This window comes from Rhineura floridana, chromosome 11 (assembly GCF_030035675.1).
Source record: "Rhineura floridana isolate rRhiFlo1 chromosome 11, rRhiFlo1.hap2, whole genome shotgun sequence".
Classification (NCBI taxonomy): domain Eukaryota; kingdom Metazoa; phylum Chordata; class Lepidosauria; order Squamata; family Rhineuridae; genus Rhineura; species Rhineura floridana.
In genome coordinates, this window is record NC_084490.1 from 71,112,293 (window position 1) to 71,131,148 (window position 18,856).

The 18,856-nt window shown below is 39.5% G+C and overlaps 1 protein-coding gene across 1 annotated transcript in view; it reads right to left on the reverse strand.

The window, feature by feature from the left end:
- Positions 1-18,856, reverse strand: part of AHRR (aryl hydrocarbon receptor repressor) — a 136,498-nt gene that overhangs the window by 20,274 nt on the left and 97,368 nt on the right. Inside the window, 2 exon segments of the mRNA XM_061590554.1 lie at positions 1,741-1,830; positions 17,071-17,171. Of these exon segments, the coding sequence (XP_061446538.1) occupies positions 1,741-1,830; positions 17,071-17,171 (191 nt within the window).

Below are 18,856 nucleotides of genomic sequence, written 5' to 3' on the forward strand. Positions count from 1 at the left end.
GGGTGATTTACAATAACTATATTAGGCTGCATTAACAGAGGTACAGTTTCCAAATCATGCGAAGTATTAGTTCCCTTCTATTCGGCACTGGTTAGGCCTCATCTTGAATACTGCGTCCAGTTCTGGTCTCCGCACTTCAAGAAGGATGCAGACAAACTGGAACCGGTTCAGAGGAAGGCAACAAGGATGATCAGGGGACTGGAAACAAAGCCCTATGAGGAGAGACGGAAAGAACTGGGCTTGTTTAGCCTGGAGAAGAGAAGACTGAGGGGAGGTATGATAGCACTCTTCAAGTACATGAAAGGTTGTCACATAGAGGAGGGCCAGGATCTCTTCTCGGTCATCCCAGAGTGCAGGACACGGAATAATGGGCTCAAGTTGCAGGAAGCCAGATTTCAACTGGACATCAGGAAAAACTGTTAGAGCCATACGACAATGGAACCAATTACCTAGAGAGGTAGTGGGCTCTCCGACACTGGAGGCATTCAAGAGGCAGCTGGACAGCCATCTGTCAGGAATGCTTTGATTTGGATTCCTGCATTGAGCAGGTGGTTGGATTTGATGGCCTTATAGGCCCCTTCCAACTCTATTATTATATGATTCTATCATCTTTTACATATAGCACAGAAAAGTTTTGGATTTTTTAAATTTTATTTTTGAAAATGAAAACTTTTTCTGATAGTAAAAGTATCAGTCACTATTTTTTTTTCTCCATTCCAACCTTTGGATTTGATATTGCTGGTATTGCTTAGAATAAGGGAGAATGAGGGAAGATTTTGAGATAGAAGGACAATATAAATCAGGGAGGAAACTTGGGTCTAAATCTCTAGTCCTAAAGAGTAAGACTCCCTTTCTAGATATACCAGAACCATAAAAATGCTTTGACTTTTTCTAATCTATGACTTCTACATTTTGGTGAAGAACTATACCTTTTTAAAAGCAACATTCAGTTTTTTAAAAACCCTTGTTGTGAATATTGACGTTTGTATTGGTTATAATTGTACTTTCTAACTATGGAGAGTTTCAAAGTAGTACAGTGATGCCTCTTGCTTAGGTGTTTTTTTAAAAAAAGTTTTAAGAATCATTCCAAATACTGAAAAGCCACCACAGTTGCAAACTACTGCATTTGTTGTGCTTAGTGTACATAGATTTCTAACAGCATGAAAAATAAACATATATATTTCCCCAACTCCATTCACATAATTCACAACAAAACAGCTTAAAAAATTGGTATTGCACATTATTCAGAAATTAATGAAGAACTAAATTCTCACACAGAGGAAGAAATTGAGAGCACATTATTTATTTTTGTTTCCTTGTATTTAGATCTCACCTTTCCTCCCAGTGGGAGGGCAGACCTGCTAAAGATTTGGCACAACAATATAAATAATGTTAAAAACATCATAACATACAAAAATAGCAATGTCAGCAAGAAGGCTGATTAAATTCCAAATGTCTGGGCAAAACAAAACAAAAAAACCCCTTCACCTTGTGCCTAAATGAGACCAACTGAAATGCAGCCAAATATCTGGCAGTTTTATAATTTCATTTGGCACATGCGATTTTGAGAATATATGATACCTTGATTCTTTTTGCAGTGTGATTGGCTATAAAGACATACAACAAAGTATTGATGAGATGGGATTTTAGAGTAGTTTACAGAAAAATGCAACAAACGTAAGGCTGATACAAATACAGCATAATATACAACACTCCAGGTATTTATTTTTATTCCTTTACCTGGTGAAATCCTAGATAATCCACAATTGTTGGTGATGCATAGAATATCATTCCATCAGGACTCACCACCAGAACAAAACCACTCAGTGACTGGGGAAGAAAGAAGCAATAAAATAAATGATGAAACAAAATTGTCAGAAATATATTTTACTCAGTCATTATGGATGCCATGCCATTATATATTTTTCTGACCATCTTTTTCTTAAGCTGGTAAATTTTGGATGTTGTAGTAGTAGTAATAATAATAATAATAATCCACTCTACCTCCCAAAAGAGTCCAGGGCAGCACTGTGGCACTATGTATATGTACATAATTAAGTGCGGTCTTATACTGAGAAGATCAGTTCATTGTTTAAAAAAGATCCAAGCATATGCTGGATACTTCATGTGTTTTTTAAAAAAATGATATATCTAAATCAGTTCAGCAGGATGCTTGACAAGCCTTCCTTGAAAAAATCTAGCTATAAATAATTGAGTAGTATGGTACCACTAGCTATATGCCCCAGTAAAAGGACTCATTACTGGGCTAGCCACCAGATCCTCTGGACTTCCAGCATTCCTGTGATCTTGATAATCCTCATGCCTCCAGATTTCATTAGGCTTTGAAGATCTTGGATCGTGTTTGCTAGTCAATGGCGTTTAAGATTGTATGACAAGAAATAAGGTGACAGAACAATCAAAAAGCTTCTTGCTCTGCATTGAGCTACTTCCATCTTGATGCCCTGCTTTCTTGAGTCAGCAGTAGTTTTTAGCATGCAGAGAAGCTCCGCTTCCACAAAGACTGTGTTTTTTGCATGCAACTTGGACAGTCTTTCTCCTGTAATTATTTAAGGGGAAATATTCTGCATAGTGATTCCTTTGGACTGTCTTCTTGACTGCAGATTTAACATTTAGTCTTTAAGCCTCCTGGGGCTGGTCTTTTTTCTTTTTTCCCTTTCCCCCCCACTTATATTATTCTGTAAGTTGTCCCATACATTGAATGCTCTGTAAAAATAAAATAGTCAGTACAACCCAGCTGGCCGGCTCTGGATCTTTGTAGTACTCAGCTTGACACCTGACAATCTGGCTGCTAACTTTTAAGGAAAAAAACAAATACTGTATGGTCATCATAACTCTGTGATTGTTTTACGAATCTTATCCTTGTTTTGTTAATAAAACAGTCCAATTGGCTTCTAAAATGTTTTTAAGATCTAAAAAAAAAAATTGTATAGTACCAATGAAACTTACTAATAAGCAATGCTACTCTTTGGTCTATGAAAATAAACAACAGCATGTGGTAAATCCAAATGGATTCAACAATAAGTAACATTTCTATTCTAGGATAAGCACTTGAACATATGAAACAGATATGCACTGTGAACATTTCTTTGGGTAAAATAGAAGATTAGGGTTTTTTAATGGAATTATTTTCTTTCTCCCCAGCTTGAAATGTACTCTGTATTCTTTGTCAATATGTAAATCTCATTGTATCACAAAATGCTGCACATGCTACATAACAATTCGTTCATCACAGTTCTAGTAAGTTGACGATGAGGGAGGATAAGCACACTATTTCTCAAATTAAAGTTACCAGTTTCTTGCAAGAAGTGTGTTTAGAAACATGAATGGAAACAAATATTGTGAGGAAGACCTAATTTTTCTAATGAAGAGCACCTTTTCTTTCAGTGCTTTTATTGAAAATCTGCCAGAAAACACTTCAAAGACGTCTTGGTCAAGGTCACAGAAAAACTTAAAAAAAAAAAAACCCAACAAACTCCTGAGCTACAATTATTTCTCTTATTACTATTCTTTGAAATAAAGGAAGAGTGCAATTTCCAGAAGGAAGGTTGCTATGGCTACCAAAGTACAACCATCAAGCAGAGCTTGGAAAAGTTACTTTTTTGAACTACAACTCCCATCTGCCCAATCTAGAGACCATGCTTGTTGGGGCTGATGGGAGTTGTAGTTTTAAAAAGTAACTTTTCCAAGCTCGGCCATCAAGGCCTTGAGACATGCCTTGCTTTGACATATTTTCAAGTCACGCAACATGTTACTATATATTTAGAATCTAAGCTTTTAGTTTATCTGGAACAACTTCATTTATGAGTGCATTCAATTTTTATCTGCACATCAGGGTGGGCCTATTTTCCAAATAACTTCTTTTCAGCATTTTGAAATTGGACACACACCCCTTTATTTCTTTCACAAGTATGCATGCTTGTAAAAACACTATGATGGGAAAAACAAACTAGCTAGAGGATTCCTCCAGTTGTACCATAACATATAATTCTGTGTGCATTGTATCCATTTTGATGTAATAACTATTTGGAATGAGAAGAAGAGGCACTGAACCCCTGCCAATTAAAGGCAAGCCACACTCATGCTAACTCTAATCTAGCTAACATTAGGGCAAATTATACAGTTATATCAAAAACCTTGGGAAAGCCTTTAAAATTAAGCACACTACTTTTTAGAACTTCTTCCAAATACCATTGGAAAGTATTCTAATATCTTTTCCACATACCATGACAACTATTATTATTATTATTATTATAATATCCCGCCCTTCTTCCCAGTAGCCGCCCATGGTGGCAAACAAAAGCACGAAAAACACTCTAAAACATCATAAAAACAAACTTTAAAATATATAATTAAACATCCTTAAAAATGTATTACACAAAACATCTTTAAATATGTTTCAGAAAAGGTTTCTTTCTGAACATCATAAGAGCCCTGTTGGATGAGAACAAAGGCATATCAAGTCCAGCATACAGTTCTCACAATGGCCAGCAAGATGCCCACGCATGAGCACAAAAGGAATTTTCTCTCTCATGATTCCCAGCAATACTGCCTCCAATATGAAAGGTAATAGCTAACCCTCTTTTAAAGCCATTGTCCTGCACCAGCTGGGTTAAGCCTCTGTTCTGGAGCACTGATGGGGCAATTCCATGTGAAAAGTTTATCTATAGGCTGGGATCCAAACCATGAAAGCACCAGCAAGGAACAAGGGGCATCCAAAAAGCAGAGTCTAGGTAAAAGTGTAGTTCAAAGGGCAGAGTCAGTGAGTAGAAGTCCAAAGTCAGCAGTATGGGAGGTCGGTCAATAGGAAAGGCGAATAACGTGACTCTGGAAGATGAAAGTTTTTTAAAAATAATTTTATTGAATACTTGATATACAGGAAAAAAACACCAAACCAACAATAAACAGATACAACAACCCTATCCCGGGATCACTGAGGAGATATATGTATGTATATATATATATACATATATATACAGAACTTCACTCAAGCTTGCTCTGGATCCCTATAAGGATTCCGTTAATCATCTAATATATATATATAAACGTAATTGTGATTAACCAAACAGAGGTTTTTATTATATTAACAAAACATTTCAGCTTCTTCATCAGCTGCCAACATATATATCTATATATATATCTATATATATAGATATATAGATATATAATGAACATTATTTAGTCAATACATTGAGAAAAAGAATAAGAGAATTATAAATATACTTTATAGAGTACAATTCGATGTTTATGAGTTGGTTAGCAAAAGAAAATTAAGAAAAAAGAAGTTTCCTTTTTCTTTAAGAAAACCAAATGGATCTAGCTGTAGATAGTTGATCATGTGAACCATGTTTAGTTGTGTAATCAATAAATAACCACCAGGTGGCAACATATGCATCTGATTTAGTCTTCTTTTGTAGAAAATGAAGATTATGAGTAATTTTACCTAATAAAGTTATATTCCACACATTTCTATACCATGTTGTTTTGTCCAAATTTTCTAATAATTTCCAATTTTGCACAACCATTTGACGAGCTGCCATTAATAATTTAGAAATCAATGGTTTAGATTTCAGTTTAGCATTTTCATCTCTAAACAATGATAAGAGGAACAATTCAGGAGTAAATATAATATTCTCTTTTATATTATTTATGAGTTCCTTGTGCATCAAATTCCAAAATGGGATAATTTTAGGACATGTCCACCAGGAATGCAACCACGCCACCAAAGTGGGTTCATGTTAGAGGATATGTAAGATATTAAATACCATCCATGTAGTGTTTTAAGGTTAATTTCTTTATGGGTAGCAGATATGGTTTTATTATATTTAAACGAGCAAATATTTTTCCATTCCATGTTATTCAATTCAAAACCTAAATCTTGTGCCCATTGAGTTTTAAGACCTGTAAACTGACCCATTTGTGAATCTACTAATATTTTATAAAACACAGACACAATACCTTTACCTCTGAACCCCAACGTTGACACTGCATGTTCAAATGCGGTAAGCGGGCGAGTAGTATGAGCTCTAACATCTGGATCTTTGAGAATGTGAGTCAATTGGAGTACGTGAAGCCAAGCTAAATCTAAATTCGGTACATTTACTCTGAGCTGATCCAATATAATTGGGCAATCTTGTATGTAGAAATCTTTAAGCCTAAAGTAGCCATACCGTTCCCATTTTACAATGTGTTTCCTAAATGTCTCATCTTTAATACTAGGATAAGATTGTAATGGAGTTAATGGAGAATATATTGGTGAGATTTTTGATTGCCAGTTTTTCCAATTTAAAAAGGTAGCTTTTGTAAACAGATTGATTATGGAGTGTAGAAAAGAGTATTGTAATGACCACAATGGTCTGAGGTGTAACATATAATCCTCCAATTGAATCCAAGTTTTATTAGTTCTCATAATTATAAAGCTCAATTGACAAAGTTGAAAGGCTTAATAATAAATCTGTAAGTTAGGGAGTCCCCATCCCCCTTCATCTGTGTGAATGTAATATAATTTCTTTGCTAACCAAGGTTTTTTCTTTTGAAACACAAATCTATTTAATATGTCTTGCCATTTATTAATCTGTTTTGGATGAAGGAGGATGGGAAGAACTTGAAAGAGATACAAAAATCTTGGGATTATGTTCATACGTATGGAAGCTATTCTTCCCAATATGGAGATATTAAGTCTAGACCATCGCTTTATGTCCTTTTTAAGTTTACTTATCAATGGGTAGTATTTAAGTTGGAATAACTGGGATAGTTTTTTGGGAATTTGTACTCCCAAATAACGGAATGAAGTACTGTATTACAGATCGTTATTTCCAAATTTTTACGAATTTCTATTTGATGACCAGGTGGTGTATGAAAAAACATACGATGATTTGTTATAATTAATTTGGAGCCCTGCTACCTCTGCAAATTTATTCAACTCTTCTTTAAGAGGTTGTGCCGCTGACTTTGGATCCCCTAACATTAATACCATGTCATCGGCATACATATTAATTAAATGCTCATCTCCCACTCCCCGGTATCGTGCCACGTTGACATTGCTGCATAAACGTGCAGCTAATGGTTCCAGGGAGAGGGCAAAGAGCAAAGGGGAAAGGGGGCACCCTTGTTTGGTTCCTCTTTCAATAATAATTGGAGCCAATTTGCCAGTCCTAATCAGAGCTTTAGTAGGGACATATAAATGTGATATTGTTGATATAAAGGTCTCTCCCAACTTAAATTTTTAAAATCTTTTACTAAATAGTCCCACCCTAAACAATCAAGTGCCTTGAAAATATCTAACGAAAGGACTCCCAGGGAATATTTATATGTCATTGCATGGTGAATTACATTCAAAAGCCATCTAACTGGGTCTGAAATGTGGCATCCTGGGATGAAGCCTATCTGGTCTGGGTGAATTATATTTGAGATCATAGTATTGTCGCTAAAATGGAGGTAAATAGTTTTTGGTCTTGGTTTAATACATTTATAGGTCGATATAATTCCGCTATTTCCCTGTCCTTACCTGGTTTCGGTAACAAGATTATATGGGACATACCCCATGTATCAGGTTAAGGTTCACCATTTCATATAAGATTAAATAATTGAACTAAATGTGGAGTAAGAATATCTCTAAATTTTTTATAAAAAGAGCTGCCAAAACCATCTGGCCCAAGGGCTTTATTTTGTTTTAATTTTTTAATAGCAGTAGCTACTTCTTCTGTTGTTATTGGTGAATTAAGACTTAGTATTTGGTCTTCTGATAAGTGTTGAGGCTGGAAGTCTTGAAGATAATCTAGAACAGAATCCTCCCTCTTGGGTGCAGATTTGTATAACTCCTGATAATAGTTAGCAAAGGTGGAATTAATTTCTTTGGGGTCATAAGTGAGATTCTCTTCTTTCGTATAAATTACAGGTATCTGTGAGAATTGGCATTGAGAATGTAATGCATATGCCGGTAACTTGGAGCATTTAATACCAGATTCATAGTATTTTTGTTTTATGAACCATAGAGATTTGGCTATTTTGGTAGAGTCCAATGCTTCTAATTCTTTGTGCTTTCTACATAATTTAGTGTAAATTTGTTTGGAATTCGTAATTTTATGTTGGTGTTCCAGAGATTTAATCTCTTCCAGTAATTGTGATTTAATTGGATCAAGTCTTTTTTTATGTTTCACCACCTCTGCAACACAATGCGCCCTAACAGTGGCTTTCATTGCATCCCATATTGTATTAAAATGTACCTCTGGGGTGATATTGAAGGAAAAATAGTCCTCAAGAGCTCCAGCCAGATCTTGGGATGCCAACTGATCCTTCAATAAGAAAGTATCAAGTCTCCAAGAGGGGCTGAATGAGTTATCTGAAGACATACTAATGTGAACCTCAACCGCTGCATGGTCTGATACAATCCTGGGAAGAATATTGGCTTGAATAATTGATGATACTAAGGTAGGTGACGTCAGTACTTAATTTAATCTGGAAAATGAATAAAAACGGGGAGAAAAATATGAAAAATCTTTGATCCCTGCATTAACTTTATGCCAAGCATCTTCTAAGCTGAACCAGGATAATATGTCAGCTATACAACTTTTCCCTTGAAAAGAGTCCAAAGGTCTGACAGTACTCTTGTCCAGATCAAAATTACATACAGCACTTAAGTCTCCCCCCAAAATAATGTCCCCTATTGCAAACTTAACAAGTCTCTTCAGCGTTTTGGTTAGAAAGCTCCATTGGCCAGAATTTGGTGAGTATATTACTTGATGGGTAGCTAATGTCAGCTCTGCACTGAGACAGCAGTGCAGGCAGGGCTGGAAATTCCTGGGTATCTACCAGGGCGGGAAAGTGGACAGGCCTGCCCCTCTTCTGCCTGACCTTCTGTTGTCTCCGTTCTGCAGGTGAGGGGGGAGTATCGTGTTCACTGGCTGCATCTGGCTGAAGGGCTTCAGCTGTGTCTGGGGTGCTCTGCAGCTGAGGGGGAGAAGGAGCTGGGTTCTCAGGAGTTTCCTCCGTTTCTCCTTCTGGGTCTGCTGCTGTTACTCCCAAGTCATCCTTGTCTGATGAGTCCTCCGAAGGGGCCATGACAGCTAATAGGCCAGAAATAAATATGAACCTGCCATCTTTATCTTTTAATATTTTATGTAATTTGAAATCCATATATTTTGCCAACATGTCTTCAACTCCTCTTGAGTGAGACGTTTGGGGGCAATGTATTGTGTTCCGAAGTAGGAGTGTGGGAAGAGACATCCAGTAGTTCCTGCTTTGTACGTCTCTTGTAAAAAGACAATGGAGGGCTTCCGGGTACGAATATAATCGGAAACCCTCCGACACTTGATCACATCTCCTAAGCCTCTCACATTAAGATTCATAATACAGTAATCCAACATTAAAGGTTAACACACTAGAAGTATATATATACCTGTATACGTATATTTATGTCATTAGTACTACAGAAAAAAAGAGTATACCACCTCGACCAATGACACTAGATTGCCCACCAACTCAGGTAAAATATCTAGTTCTCTGTGATCCCAAATACCTTTCCTATTCCCTTCCTCCACTTATTCAACCCTAACCCAACGAACCCAAAACAAAAGAAATGGGAATATACCCCAACCTTGCAGATGAATCCAACAATCCATCTACATCGAAAAGGGCCGAGCCATAAAGAAGCTAATAAGCATGCCGAAAAATTAACTTTGAATATTTGCGAGAATATACCATTACTGAGAATTAACTACAAACTAATAGCATCCAGCTTCCACCCCTCCCAGTTTAAAAAATGACTCATACAGAACTTTTGCATCGTCAACTTAAGCCATTAAATCTCATAAATTTTGACTGTAATTGTGAAATATCAACATTAACTGCACTGTAATATTAGAGCTTTAGCACTTATTTCTTCCTTGCAGCAGTAGAGCGAGTTTGTGTTGTTAGACCTTTGGGATGTGCTGCTTCCATACATATATGGCAGCGGCGTCTTGTTCCCTGAGGAAATCTTTTCCAATCTTCTCCAGCTAATACCATAGAGATGAAGTCATCCGACTCCAGATCTTCTTCTTCCCATGGAGAGGCGAGATTAAATAATGCCCGAATTCGAGTAGCTTCTTTCTTATTAGTTGCTCTATGTTGCGTCCCGTCTGTCTCAACAATCAATGCAAAGGGGAAGCCCCATCTATATTTAACTCCAGATTCTCTTAATAAGTCCGTAGCAGGTTTAAAAGACTTACAGCACCTTAACGTTTCTGCGCTGAGATCTTGCAGAAATAAAATAGTCTGTCCTTCATATTCCACCTGACCTTTATCTCGCAAGACTTTAACAAGGGCTTCCTTTTTAGCTGAATTATAGAAAGCTACAATACACACTTGGTGGGGTGTGAATCTTTGGTCTAGGGCCAAGACTTCTGTGAGCCCATTCAATGTCAGCTGCAGACAGGTCTATGGCTGCGGCAGAGCCTGGAAAAGTTACTTTTTTAAACTACAACTCCCATCAGCCCCAGCCAGCATGGCCACTGGATTGGGCTGATGGGAGTTGTAGTTCAAAAAAAGTAACTTTTCGAAGCTCTGGTCTAGAGCAAGATCTTTCCACCAACTTATTAAGAACTGTATAATATTTACATTATCTGACCATTCCTTCACACCACGGATGCAAAGATTTCTTCTATGCCCGTGGTTTTCCTTTTTTTTTTTTTCAATAATTTTTATTCAGATTTTCATAAAACATACAAGACAAAATCATAAAACATTCAAAGACAAAAAACAAAATCAAAAATAGTTAAACAAAAAGAAAAAAAGAAAAGAAGAAAAAAAAAAAAAACAAATATAAAAAATAAAGAGTAAAATATTGACTTCCCATTTGTCAAAGATCAAATCAGTTATAAGTCTATAATATATAGCAATCCTGTCTCTTAAGTCATATTATAAAATCACTTTCCTCCAGTAGTTATCTTACTTAATCATCAAATCTCATAAACATTACTTTATTCTTTCCACAAAAAGTCAAAGAGAGGTTTCAATTCTTTAAGAAATATATCTATCAATTTTTTTTTTCCAGATAAGCATATCGATTAATCCATCTCATTACTAATTATGATAATCTTATTGTCATAACCATAGTCAAAATAAACATTTCAATTAATCCATCACATCAGAATCTGTTAGGTTCAGTAATTTCAGTAGCCATTGTTCTATTATCTCTATTAGTTCCATTTTCCATCTTCCATCTTCAGTAGTCTTGTTAAGTCCAGTAATTTCAATATCCAATCTTCCATTATCAGTATTCCATAATAATCTTGCTGTCAAAGCCATAGTCATATAATAAGAGTCTGATGGGAATTACCTCTATCCCAAATATTTTCTTGCCATCCATTCTGAATAAGTTGCTGAAATACTGCTGTAAAATCATATCTCTGTTCTTTTTTTCAAAATACACTGGGTCATCTCTTAAAAGTTTTTCCATTGTCACATGGCTGCAGTTAATTCCATAGATTTTCTCTATATTGGGCTCCATCACATCATTCCAGTCCAGAAGATAATCCATGCCATTGATAACTTTATCTCTAGAGTCTTCATTAATTTCTTCAGAGATAACATTGAGTTCCAAACAATAGATTTTATTTCTAAAGTCCATAGACTCCAAATCTTGTTCCTGTTCCACGTTTGTTCCAATCTCCGGGATCTCCTCTCTCACAGGGACCCCTATTCCAGTCTCCAGGGTCTCCTCTCTCACAGGGACCCCTATTCCAATCTCCGGGGTCTCCTCTCTCACAGGGACCCCTTCCAGGGTCACCTCTCTCACAGGGACCCTTATATCTTTAATCTCCTGCTTCATTTTACTCAATTCAATTTTCGTTATCTCAATCTCATTCATTATTCTCTGAAACATAGTTATTTCCAGATTCTCAGCCACTTTCTTAATTGCCATTTTAAAAGAAAAATATAGGAAAACCACTTCTTATTTCAGCAACAATTGGGTTAATACTCCAAACTTGGTGACATCACAGTATAAACAGAGCAGACAGCCTTATCTCTCCAATAGTTAAGTAAACAAAATGCAGTTCCCAGGATCGAAGCAATTAATGGCAATCGTCAAGAAACAGATTCGTCAAAATAAAATAGACCAAAAAAAGAGTAGTCTCAAAACAGTATAATATTTTTCAAAATAAAAATCTGGAATAGAAATCCCTCTTCTGTGTGTATCTTTAGAATGCAAATCCAGGACAGCTTTTTGCAACAAAAACAGAGATAAGCTATTAATTATTGCGTAGCAGAGAGAAGTTACGGCTCCCCAGTGAGATGTCAAAAACCGATCAATCTGGCAAATCTCTTTTAAACAGCAACAATTTAAGTCAAGTAAAAGAAAAATATAGAAAGAAGGGTGCTTGCCTGTTAGTGCGTTCTCTCTTAGAAGATAAGATGAACGTTCGCTTTAACAGATAGAGCTTGCTGTTGAAAATCCGTCCCACCTTCGTCGGCTGGACCTCGTCCCATAAATTAATGAGATCTGGTCGTCCCAACAAAAATAGGCTTTGAGGTTAATCTCTTCGTTTCTCCCTACCCGGGAGAAGTTTAATCAGTCAAAAAAAAAAGAAAAAACTGACTGATATATCTGAATAAGCTTCTTTTGAGGCAGGAGCCCGTCTCAAAAGCAGGCACAGGCTAAGTCACCCTTCCCGGAAGTCCTATGCCCGTGGTTTTCCTGATATTCCAGTCTGTCTTGCAGATCTCTTTGATTTTTTATTAAGTGCCTAATAGTGTCTGTATTCTGGATACCGATCTCCAGGGCCTCGTTTGCTGTGTTGCTTGTCTCGTTCACCTTTCCCGTTAAAGTAGTTATTTTTTCCTCAAGTGATTTAAAACTGTCGTCCCACTTTTTTATCAGGCTGGCTTGTAAGGCAGCTATCTGAGATGCTACCAGGTCTGCTAGAGGTTTTGAGTTAGAAGTTTGAACATCTGTGATTATCCTAGTGGTTTTTGCCACCATTTTGAGTGTGTCATGTGTAGCGGTATGCTGCTCAGAAACAGGTTTAAAGACATTTGTGATCCTGTATTCTTTACCTCCCAATGTAATAGGGAGCATCACAAACAATAATATTCTTTTAAACGGTAAGTTCAGAGCCTTAGATGATCGCAAAAGTGTGTTAAATGTCTGGGAGGCGATGGAGCTTACCGTTAGGCTTCCGACTTTCCACTCTCACGCATGCACGCCCCCTGGAAGATGAAAGATATGTGCTGTTCCAGCAGCTACCACATCTCTACTGAGGGCTTATACCCTGTCTAGTCCAAGCTGCAGGCACTGCAAGTAGGGCCACATTGACTGGAAGGATCCCATCCTGACTTTCCTTGTAAGACACATGCAGAATTTGTTAAGTGTCCACAATACTCCAGAGCAGGAGGACGAGAACTCTTCTCCTTGTTAACTACAAACTCATGAACTGTCAAATCATTGATTGTGGCTTGAACATCCTTCACTTCCTTGTCCTCAGGGGAGTCAACAGCATCAGAAGACTCTTGGTAAGGCAATATTGAGCATATGGATCAATGGTCTGACTCAGTATAAGGCAGCTTCCTATGACTGGAGGTGACATCAGAAGGACAAAGAACTTTTTTGGCTGCTTGGAGGAGCTTTAGGAAGATGCCTGACCCTGAGGGGCTGAAAAGGAGGAGCCTCTGTGCCAGATTCACTTGCACTGAAATCGTTCAGAAGAGTGAGGCCTCGCTGCACTGGCTAATTAATGAAAAGGCTGCTGTTGCATTTGTTTCTTCTTCTTTCAAATCAGGCTGTCAGGTTGGACTAGTAATAAGAGGCCAGACTCGCTACACAAGGAATTGGCTCCAAGGAGATTTTCTCCAAACAAAGATGCACACATAGCCATGCCACTCTATTAGATTAACAAAAGAAACTCATATCTGACCAGCAGAGCAGTTTCTCACCCCCAGGCACAGGATTCGAAATCAGAGGCTGGAAGGGGACTCATACAAATTCCATCTGAACCCACCGAACTCAGACATCTGAACCCCCTTCCCTGACAAAGGTCTGTCCCAGACCTGCAAACAAACTACAGAATAACAGCTTTTCCTACAAAGAAATAACAGATACAGGTTAATAAGACATTGAAATATACGTCAGTAAAAGCATAGTCATAGAAATACAGTCGCATTTCCACACAAGTACAAACACAGTCCATTCCCTTACAGCACATTTTCAATTAATTACTCTCTCTTTAGGCTTCCTGTTCTTTCTTGGAGCCCCCAGTCACAGTTCTGCATCCAAACCGCTTACCCAGCCCTCGTACTTGGCAGTGGCCAAGAGAGTGAGTTCCCGCCATGTTTAAGCCAGATTACAGCCTCTGTGCTGGAGCTCCGTTGTCCTCCCTTGTGCCACTGCAGCACAGCAGCCCTCAACCAAATGCACATTTCTCCCTTGCTTCCCCAAACAGTTGTACACACACTCACAATCTTGCAGACACAGTGTAGTAAATCTTAAACATTAAAACCTTATTGCAAAAACCTATCAGCATAATTCCAAACAAGTTAAACAGTTTACATCCCCACAAGCCCATAAACAGCACAAATCAACAGCATTTCAAAAGGCAATACTAAAACCCTCAGAAGAATTCCTACAGCAAATCAGTACACAGTCCCATATGCATAACCCCCACCCCAAACCATGCAGTTGCCCACATGGCCGTTTGTCTTGGGGCTTCATGGAGTTCCCTGTCCAAGCTAATCCCTGCTGCTGCCTGCAGGGTCTTGAGACTCACCTCCAGGAACAGATTTGTTTCCTCATCAGCACACAGCACACTGTAGCCATTTTCCTCCCACACTCTGCTCTGGGAAAGGTCTTTAAGCCCGTCCACTTCATCTCCTGCCCCAAACTCCAAATCAAAGTCCTGCCACAAGCCTTTATCTGGGGGCATCTTCTTCAGGACTAGCTGGCCTAGCCCACCCAGGTTGGCAGAAAGAAATCTTCTTCCTCGCCATCTCCATTGTGAATCATGGGCCCAAACAGAGGCAGATAACCCCCCCAGTGTCTCTTGCCCTCCAAACTCACAGGGCGCTGGGTGCCTCTCACTGCTGGAATTTGCTCAGGGACTGCATCCATCACAGGAGCTGCATCCCACCCTATAAGACCATTATGGGGCACCCAAGGGGCAAAGTCACTTGGGGATTTTATCTCACCCATCTCTCCAGGTGCTGGGAGCTCCTCTTGGCCTTGCACTCCCACTTCACCCTTCTCCTTCTGCACTTTTTCTTGCACAGCCATTTCTCCAGGCGCTGGCAGCTCCTCTCGCACACACGCCTCCAACTTTTCCTCCTGCACTTTCTCTTCTGCAGCTGGCACACACGGGGTGAATAAATCCATCAACAGCTGCTCTTCTCCAGCCTGTAGTCCAGCTATCTCTAAGGCCTTTTCTTCCTCCTGCATTGCTTCTTTAACAGCAGGCACACATGGAGCAGATAAATCTATCAGCAGCATCTCTTCTCCAGCCTCTACAGCACTTTCTTCTGAGGCCTCTTCCTCTTCATTTTCCAGCCTGTCCTCCTTCAACTCTTGGGGCTTAACTTCCAGCTTCCTGGTGTCTTGCCCCCCTGCCAGGCTCCTGGACAATCAAAGCCTCTTCCTTCTCCTCCGCTACTGACTACAGCTCCTCACAGTCCAAGCCCTCCAGCTGCCCATCCACTTTCTGGATCTCTTTAGCCACCCCAGTCTGGGTGCTCTGCAGCTGGACTCCCGGGTCACTCTCGACCCCTTGTAGTGGCTGATCAGGCAGGGCTCTCACTTCCTCTTATGGGGTCTCCTTTTTCTCTCCAAAGAAGTTTCCTAAAATCTCCCCCATTCATTGCCAGTGCTCCTGTTCTTCTTGGTGCTCTTGTTGCCTTTGCTGCCGGTCCTCCTGATGATATTTCTCAATCCGTTCTGCTTGCTGCAGCAGCATCAATTTCATATGTTCCAAGAGGGTTGCTGTTCCTCCCTCCACTTTAACTCAGGCACACCTTGCTCCCAATGCTTCTTCCAGAAAACTTAATCCCACTTCTAACACAAGTGTTGCGCGCTACCCCAATCTCTGAGCAGAGAGATTTCCAGGGGTCCCTGCACTCGCCCAGGGTTTGGTTTTCTTGGAAAGAAGGTCAGCAGAGACTGTGGTGTTTTTATGAAATATGGTGTATTTATTTACACACATTCCAACATGAGCTTAGGATGGAGGGGTTCAAGGCATCAGCAGTCCAATATTCAGCTTTTCCATCTGGGTTGCAGGAGGCATCCTAAAGCCATGGTGCAAAGAGCCAGTCTCTCTGCCTGCCTCCAGTTCCCAGCCTTTCTCAGACACAACTAAAAAACACAAGCCTCTCCTCAGCCCCAGGAAGGGGGGGGAGGCTCTCCTGATGAGTTTCAATGACAAAAGGATTTCCCTGGCCCATTCACTGCTTGATGGGCACCTGATAGACCCATTAATGCATCTGGCCACTCTATTAGATTAACAAAAGAAAGTTATCTGACCAGCAGAGCAGGTTTCCCAGGTGCAAGTCTCCAAATCAGAGGCTGGAAGGGGACTCATAGAAATTAACCATCTCATCCCTAAATCCATAACAATATTTTTTGTTTTACTGCTAAACTTTGTAAAGCTCAGCAAGGAACCTACTGGCATGTTGAGAGACAGGGCCAGAATAGGAAATGTAGGGTAGCCCCTCCCTTCATCTGATTAGTCCCTGCCTGTGGTGATGGTGAGGCTATCCTGAAGGTTGTGGAATGGCCCCCTCTGGGAGACACAGAAGCAGCACCAACCACTCAGGGAAAAGACTAACTGACTTTTGAATGAATGCCACAAAAACTAACATTTTAAAGCCTTACATAACAGTCACTTACCTGTTCACTTGCGGTAAGAATAAAATCAACGCTTTAGAAAAGCTTTAGAAAAGTTGGGTTTGTTTGTTTTCTTCTGGCCATAAATGTTTCACATAGGTAAATGCTGACACATATTGGCAATATGTTCATAAAAATATATTGAAACGTTTGCTGTCTTATTTGCTAGGCTAACTTTCAGAGTTCAAGAAATGTCGTTTATCACCCACCTCTAGTAAGAATCCTCCTTCTGGTATGGAAGGCTCCTTGGGTATACCAACTTCTTTTATCCCATGACCAGCTTGCTTTCTCAAGCACTTCCCTTGAACACCTATTGGAAAGGATGAATTGATACATACTTAACATCAATTGCAATGTAAAAACAAAAACTGAAATTTTAATTGAACATGTTTTTGAACATTATTTTGGCATGTTACATTTTTACATTTAAAAAAAGTTTTAAACACCAAGTGAAGCAGATTGAAATCTGTGCAAACTTTTATTTTTAGAAGATGGATAGGGAATCTGTTGTCCTCCAGGTGTTGCTGGAGTCCAGCCTCTGGATAGCCACAGGTTCCCCATAACTGTAATCCAAAATCTGCCAGACTAGGGTGTGTGTAGAATATGATACATCTGTCCTAGTCCCCAGTGGAGGAGAGCCCAGCCAATTCAAATACTCCTAATGGAACTCCACGTGCTGTCAATCAGTGGCTGGCAGGCAGAACTTATGCCCACTAGAGATTTGTCTGGCACAGTCCTGCCCTGCAAAATGGCATGTTGGAGATGGGGAAGGACACATGGACACTGGCTGCCACATCCAAACTCATCCACCAGGCATTCCCACCCCAGCACAAGAGCGCTCTCTGGTTCCAGCAGGGTCATGCAGCTAATCAGCACATAGCACTAACAGGATATAAACCCTGCAGGTGCCAGCCATAGATGACATAATGTGTCTTGTGGTGCGGCACTGTCAAATATGCTCCTTGTGTGGGGACTTTGAGCTCAGGAGTACGGCTCCAAAGAAGAGGCATTATGGTGGAAGGGCGCTTTGGACTCTGAGGAGCACCTAGCATAAATACTGGGCACTTGGTGAAAAAAGACTGCATTTTTATGGGGGGGGGGAACTGATGTTAACAATTCTCCCTCTAGCTTCACTCTCTAACAGCCCCCAGGTCAAAAAGAAACAGCTCAAACACTCTCATGGAACAGCCGGCATAGAGCCCATCCACAAGGTTGGTCCAGAAAAAGGGAGTAGCTTCCTTTGGGGAAACGCAGACAACTCCTTTCCTTTACATAGGGGGTTAGTAGCAGTGCCACCCCACCACCAAACAGCCACGGCTGCTCTTGCCCTCCACATTGCCATGTCCACCCTGGGCCAAATCCTAGCTCTGACATTTGGTTCACAGTACATGTGCAAACACACCGAGGCCCTAAGCTGACACATGTCTATATGTTACAGATCATCTCATGTGGAAACCAAAGCAGCTGCGCCCACGTGCATACTGATGGGAGAAGCTGAAGCCTCACAGGGTTTAGGGGCCGCAAGGTCACCAACTCCTTTATCTGCCACTACTTGTATGTGTGTGATTTGCCACCCTGGGAGGAAGGGTGGGATATAAATTTTTAAAATAAATAATAAATTTGCGCTTTGCAGGATCACATATATCCAGGTTCTTGGCAGATGATGACAATGACCCTTAATTTATATACTGCTTATATGCTAAAATGGCTTCGAAGCAGTTTACAACTATAAAATCAATTATAAACCCATACATAATTAAAATACACAATAACAGTTCCATCAGAATATTAAAACATCCTTAATTAAAATAACAAGCCAGTTAAAAAGCATTACAATTAAAACTGTTAAAAAAATAAAACAATAAGATCAGAACTTCAAGTTCAAGGAAATGCTTGCCTAATCAGGTGTGTCTTCAGGAGTCAGTGGAATGCAATACTGATGGGGCCTTTCATATTTCAGCAAGGAGAGCATTTCATAACACTGGTGCCACCAGT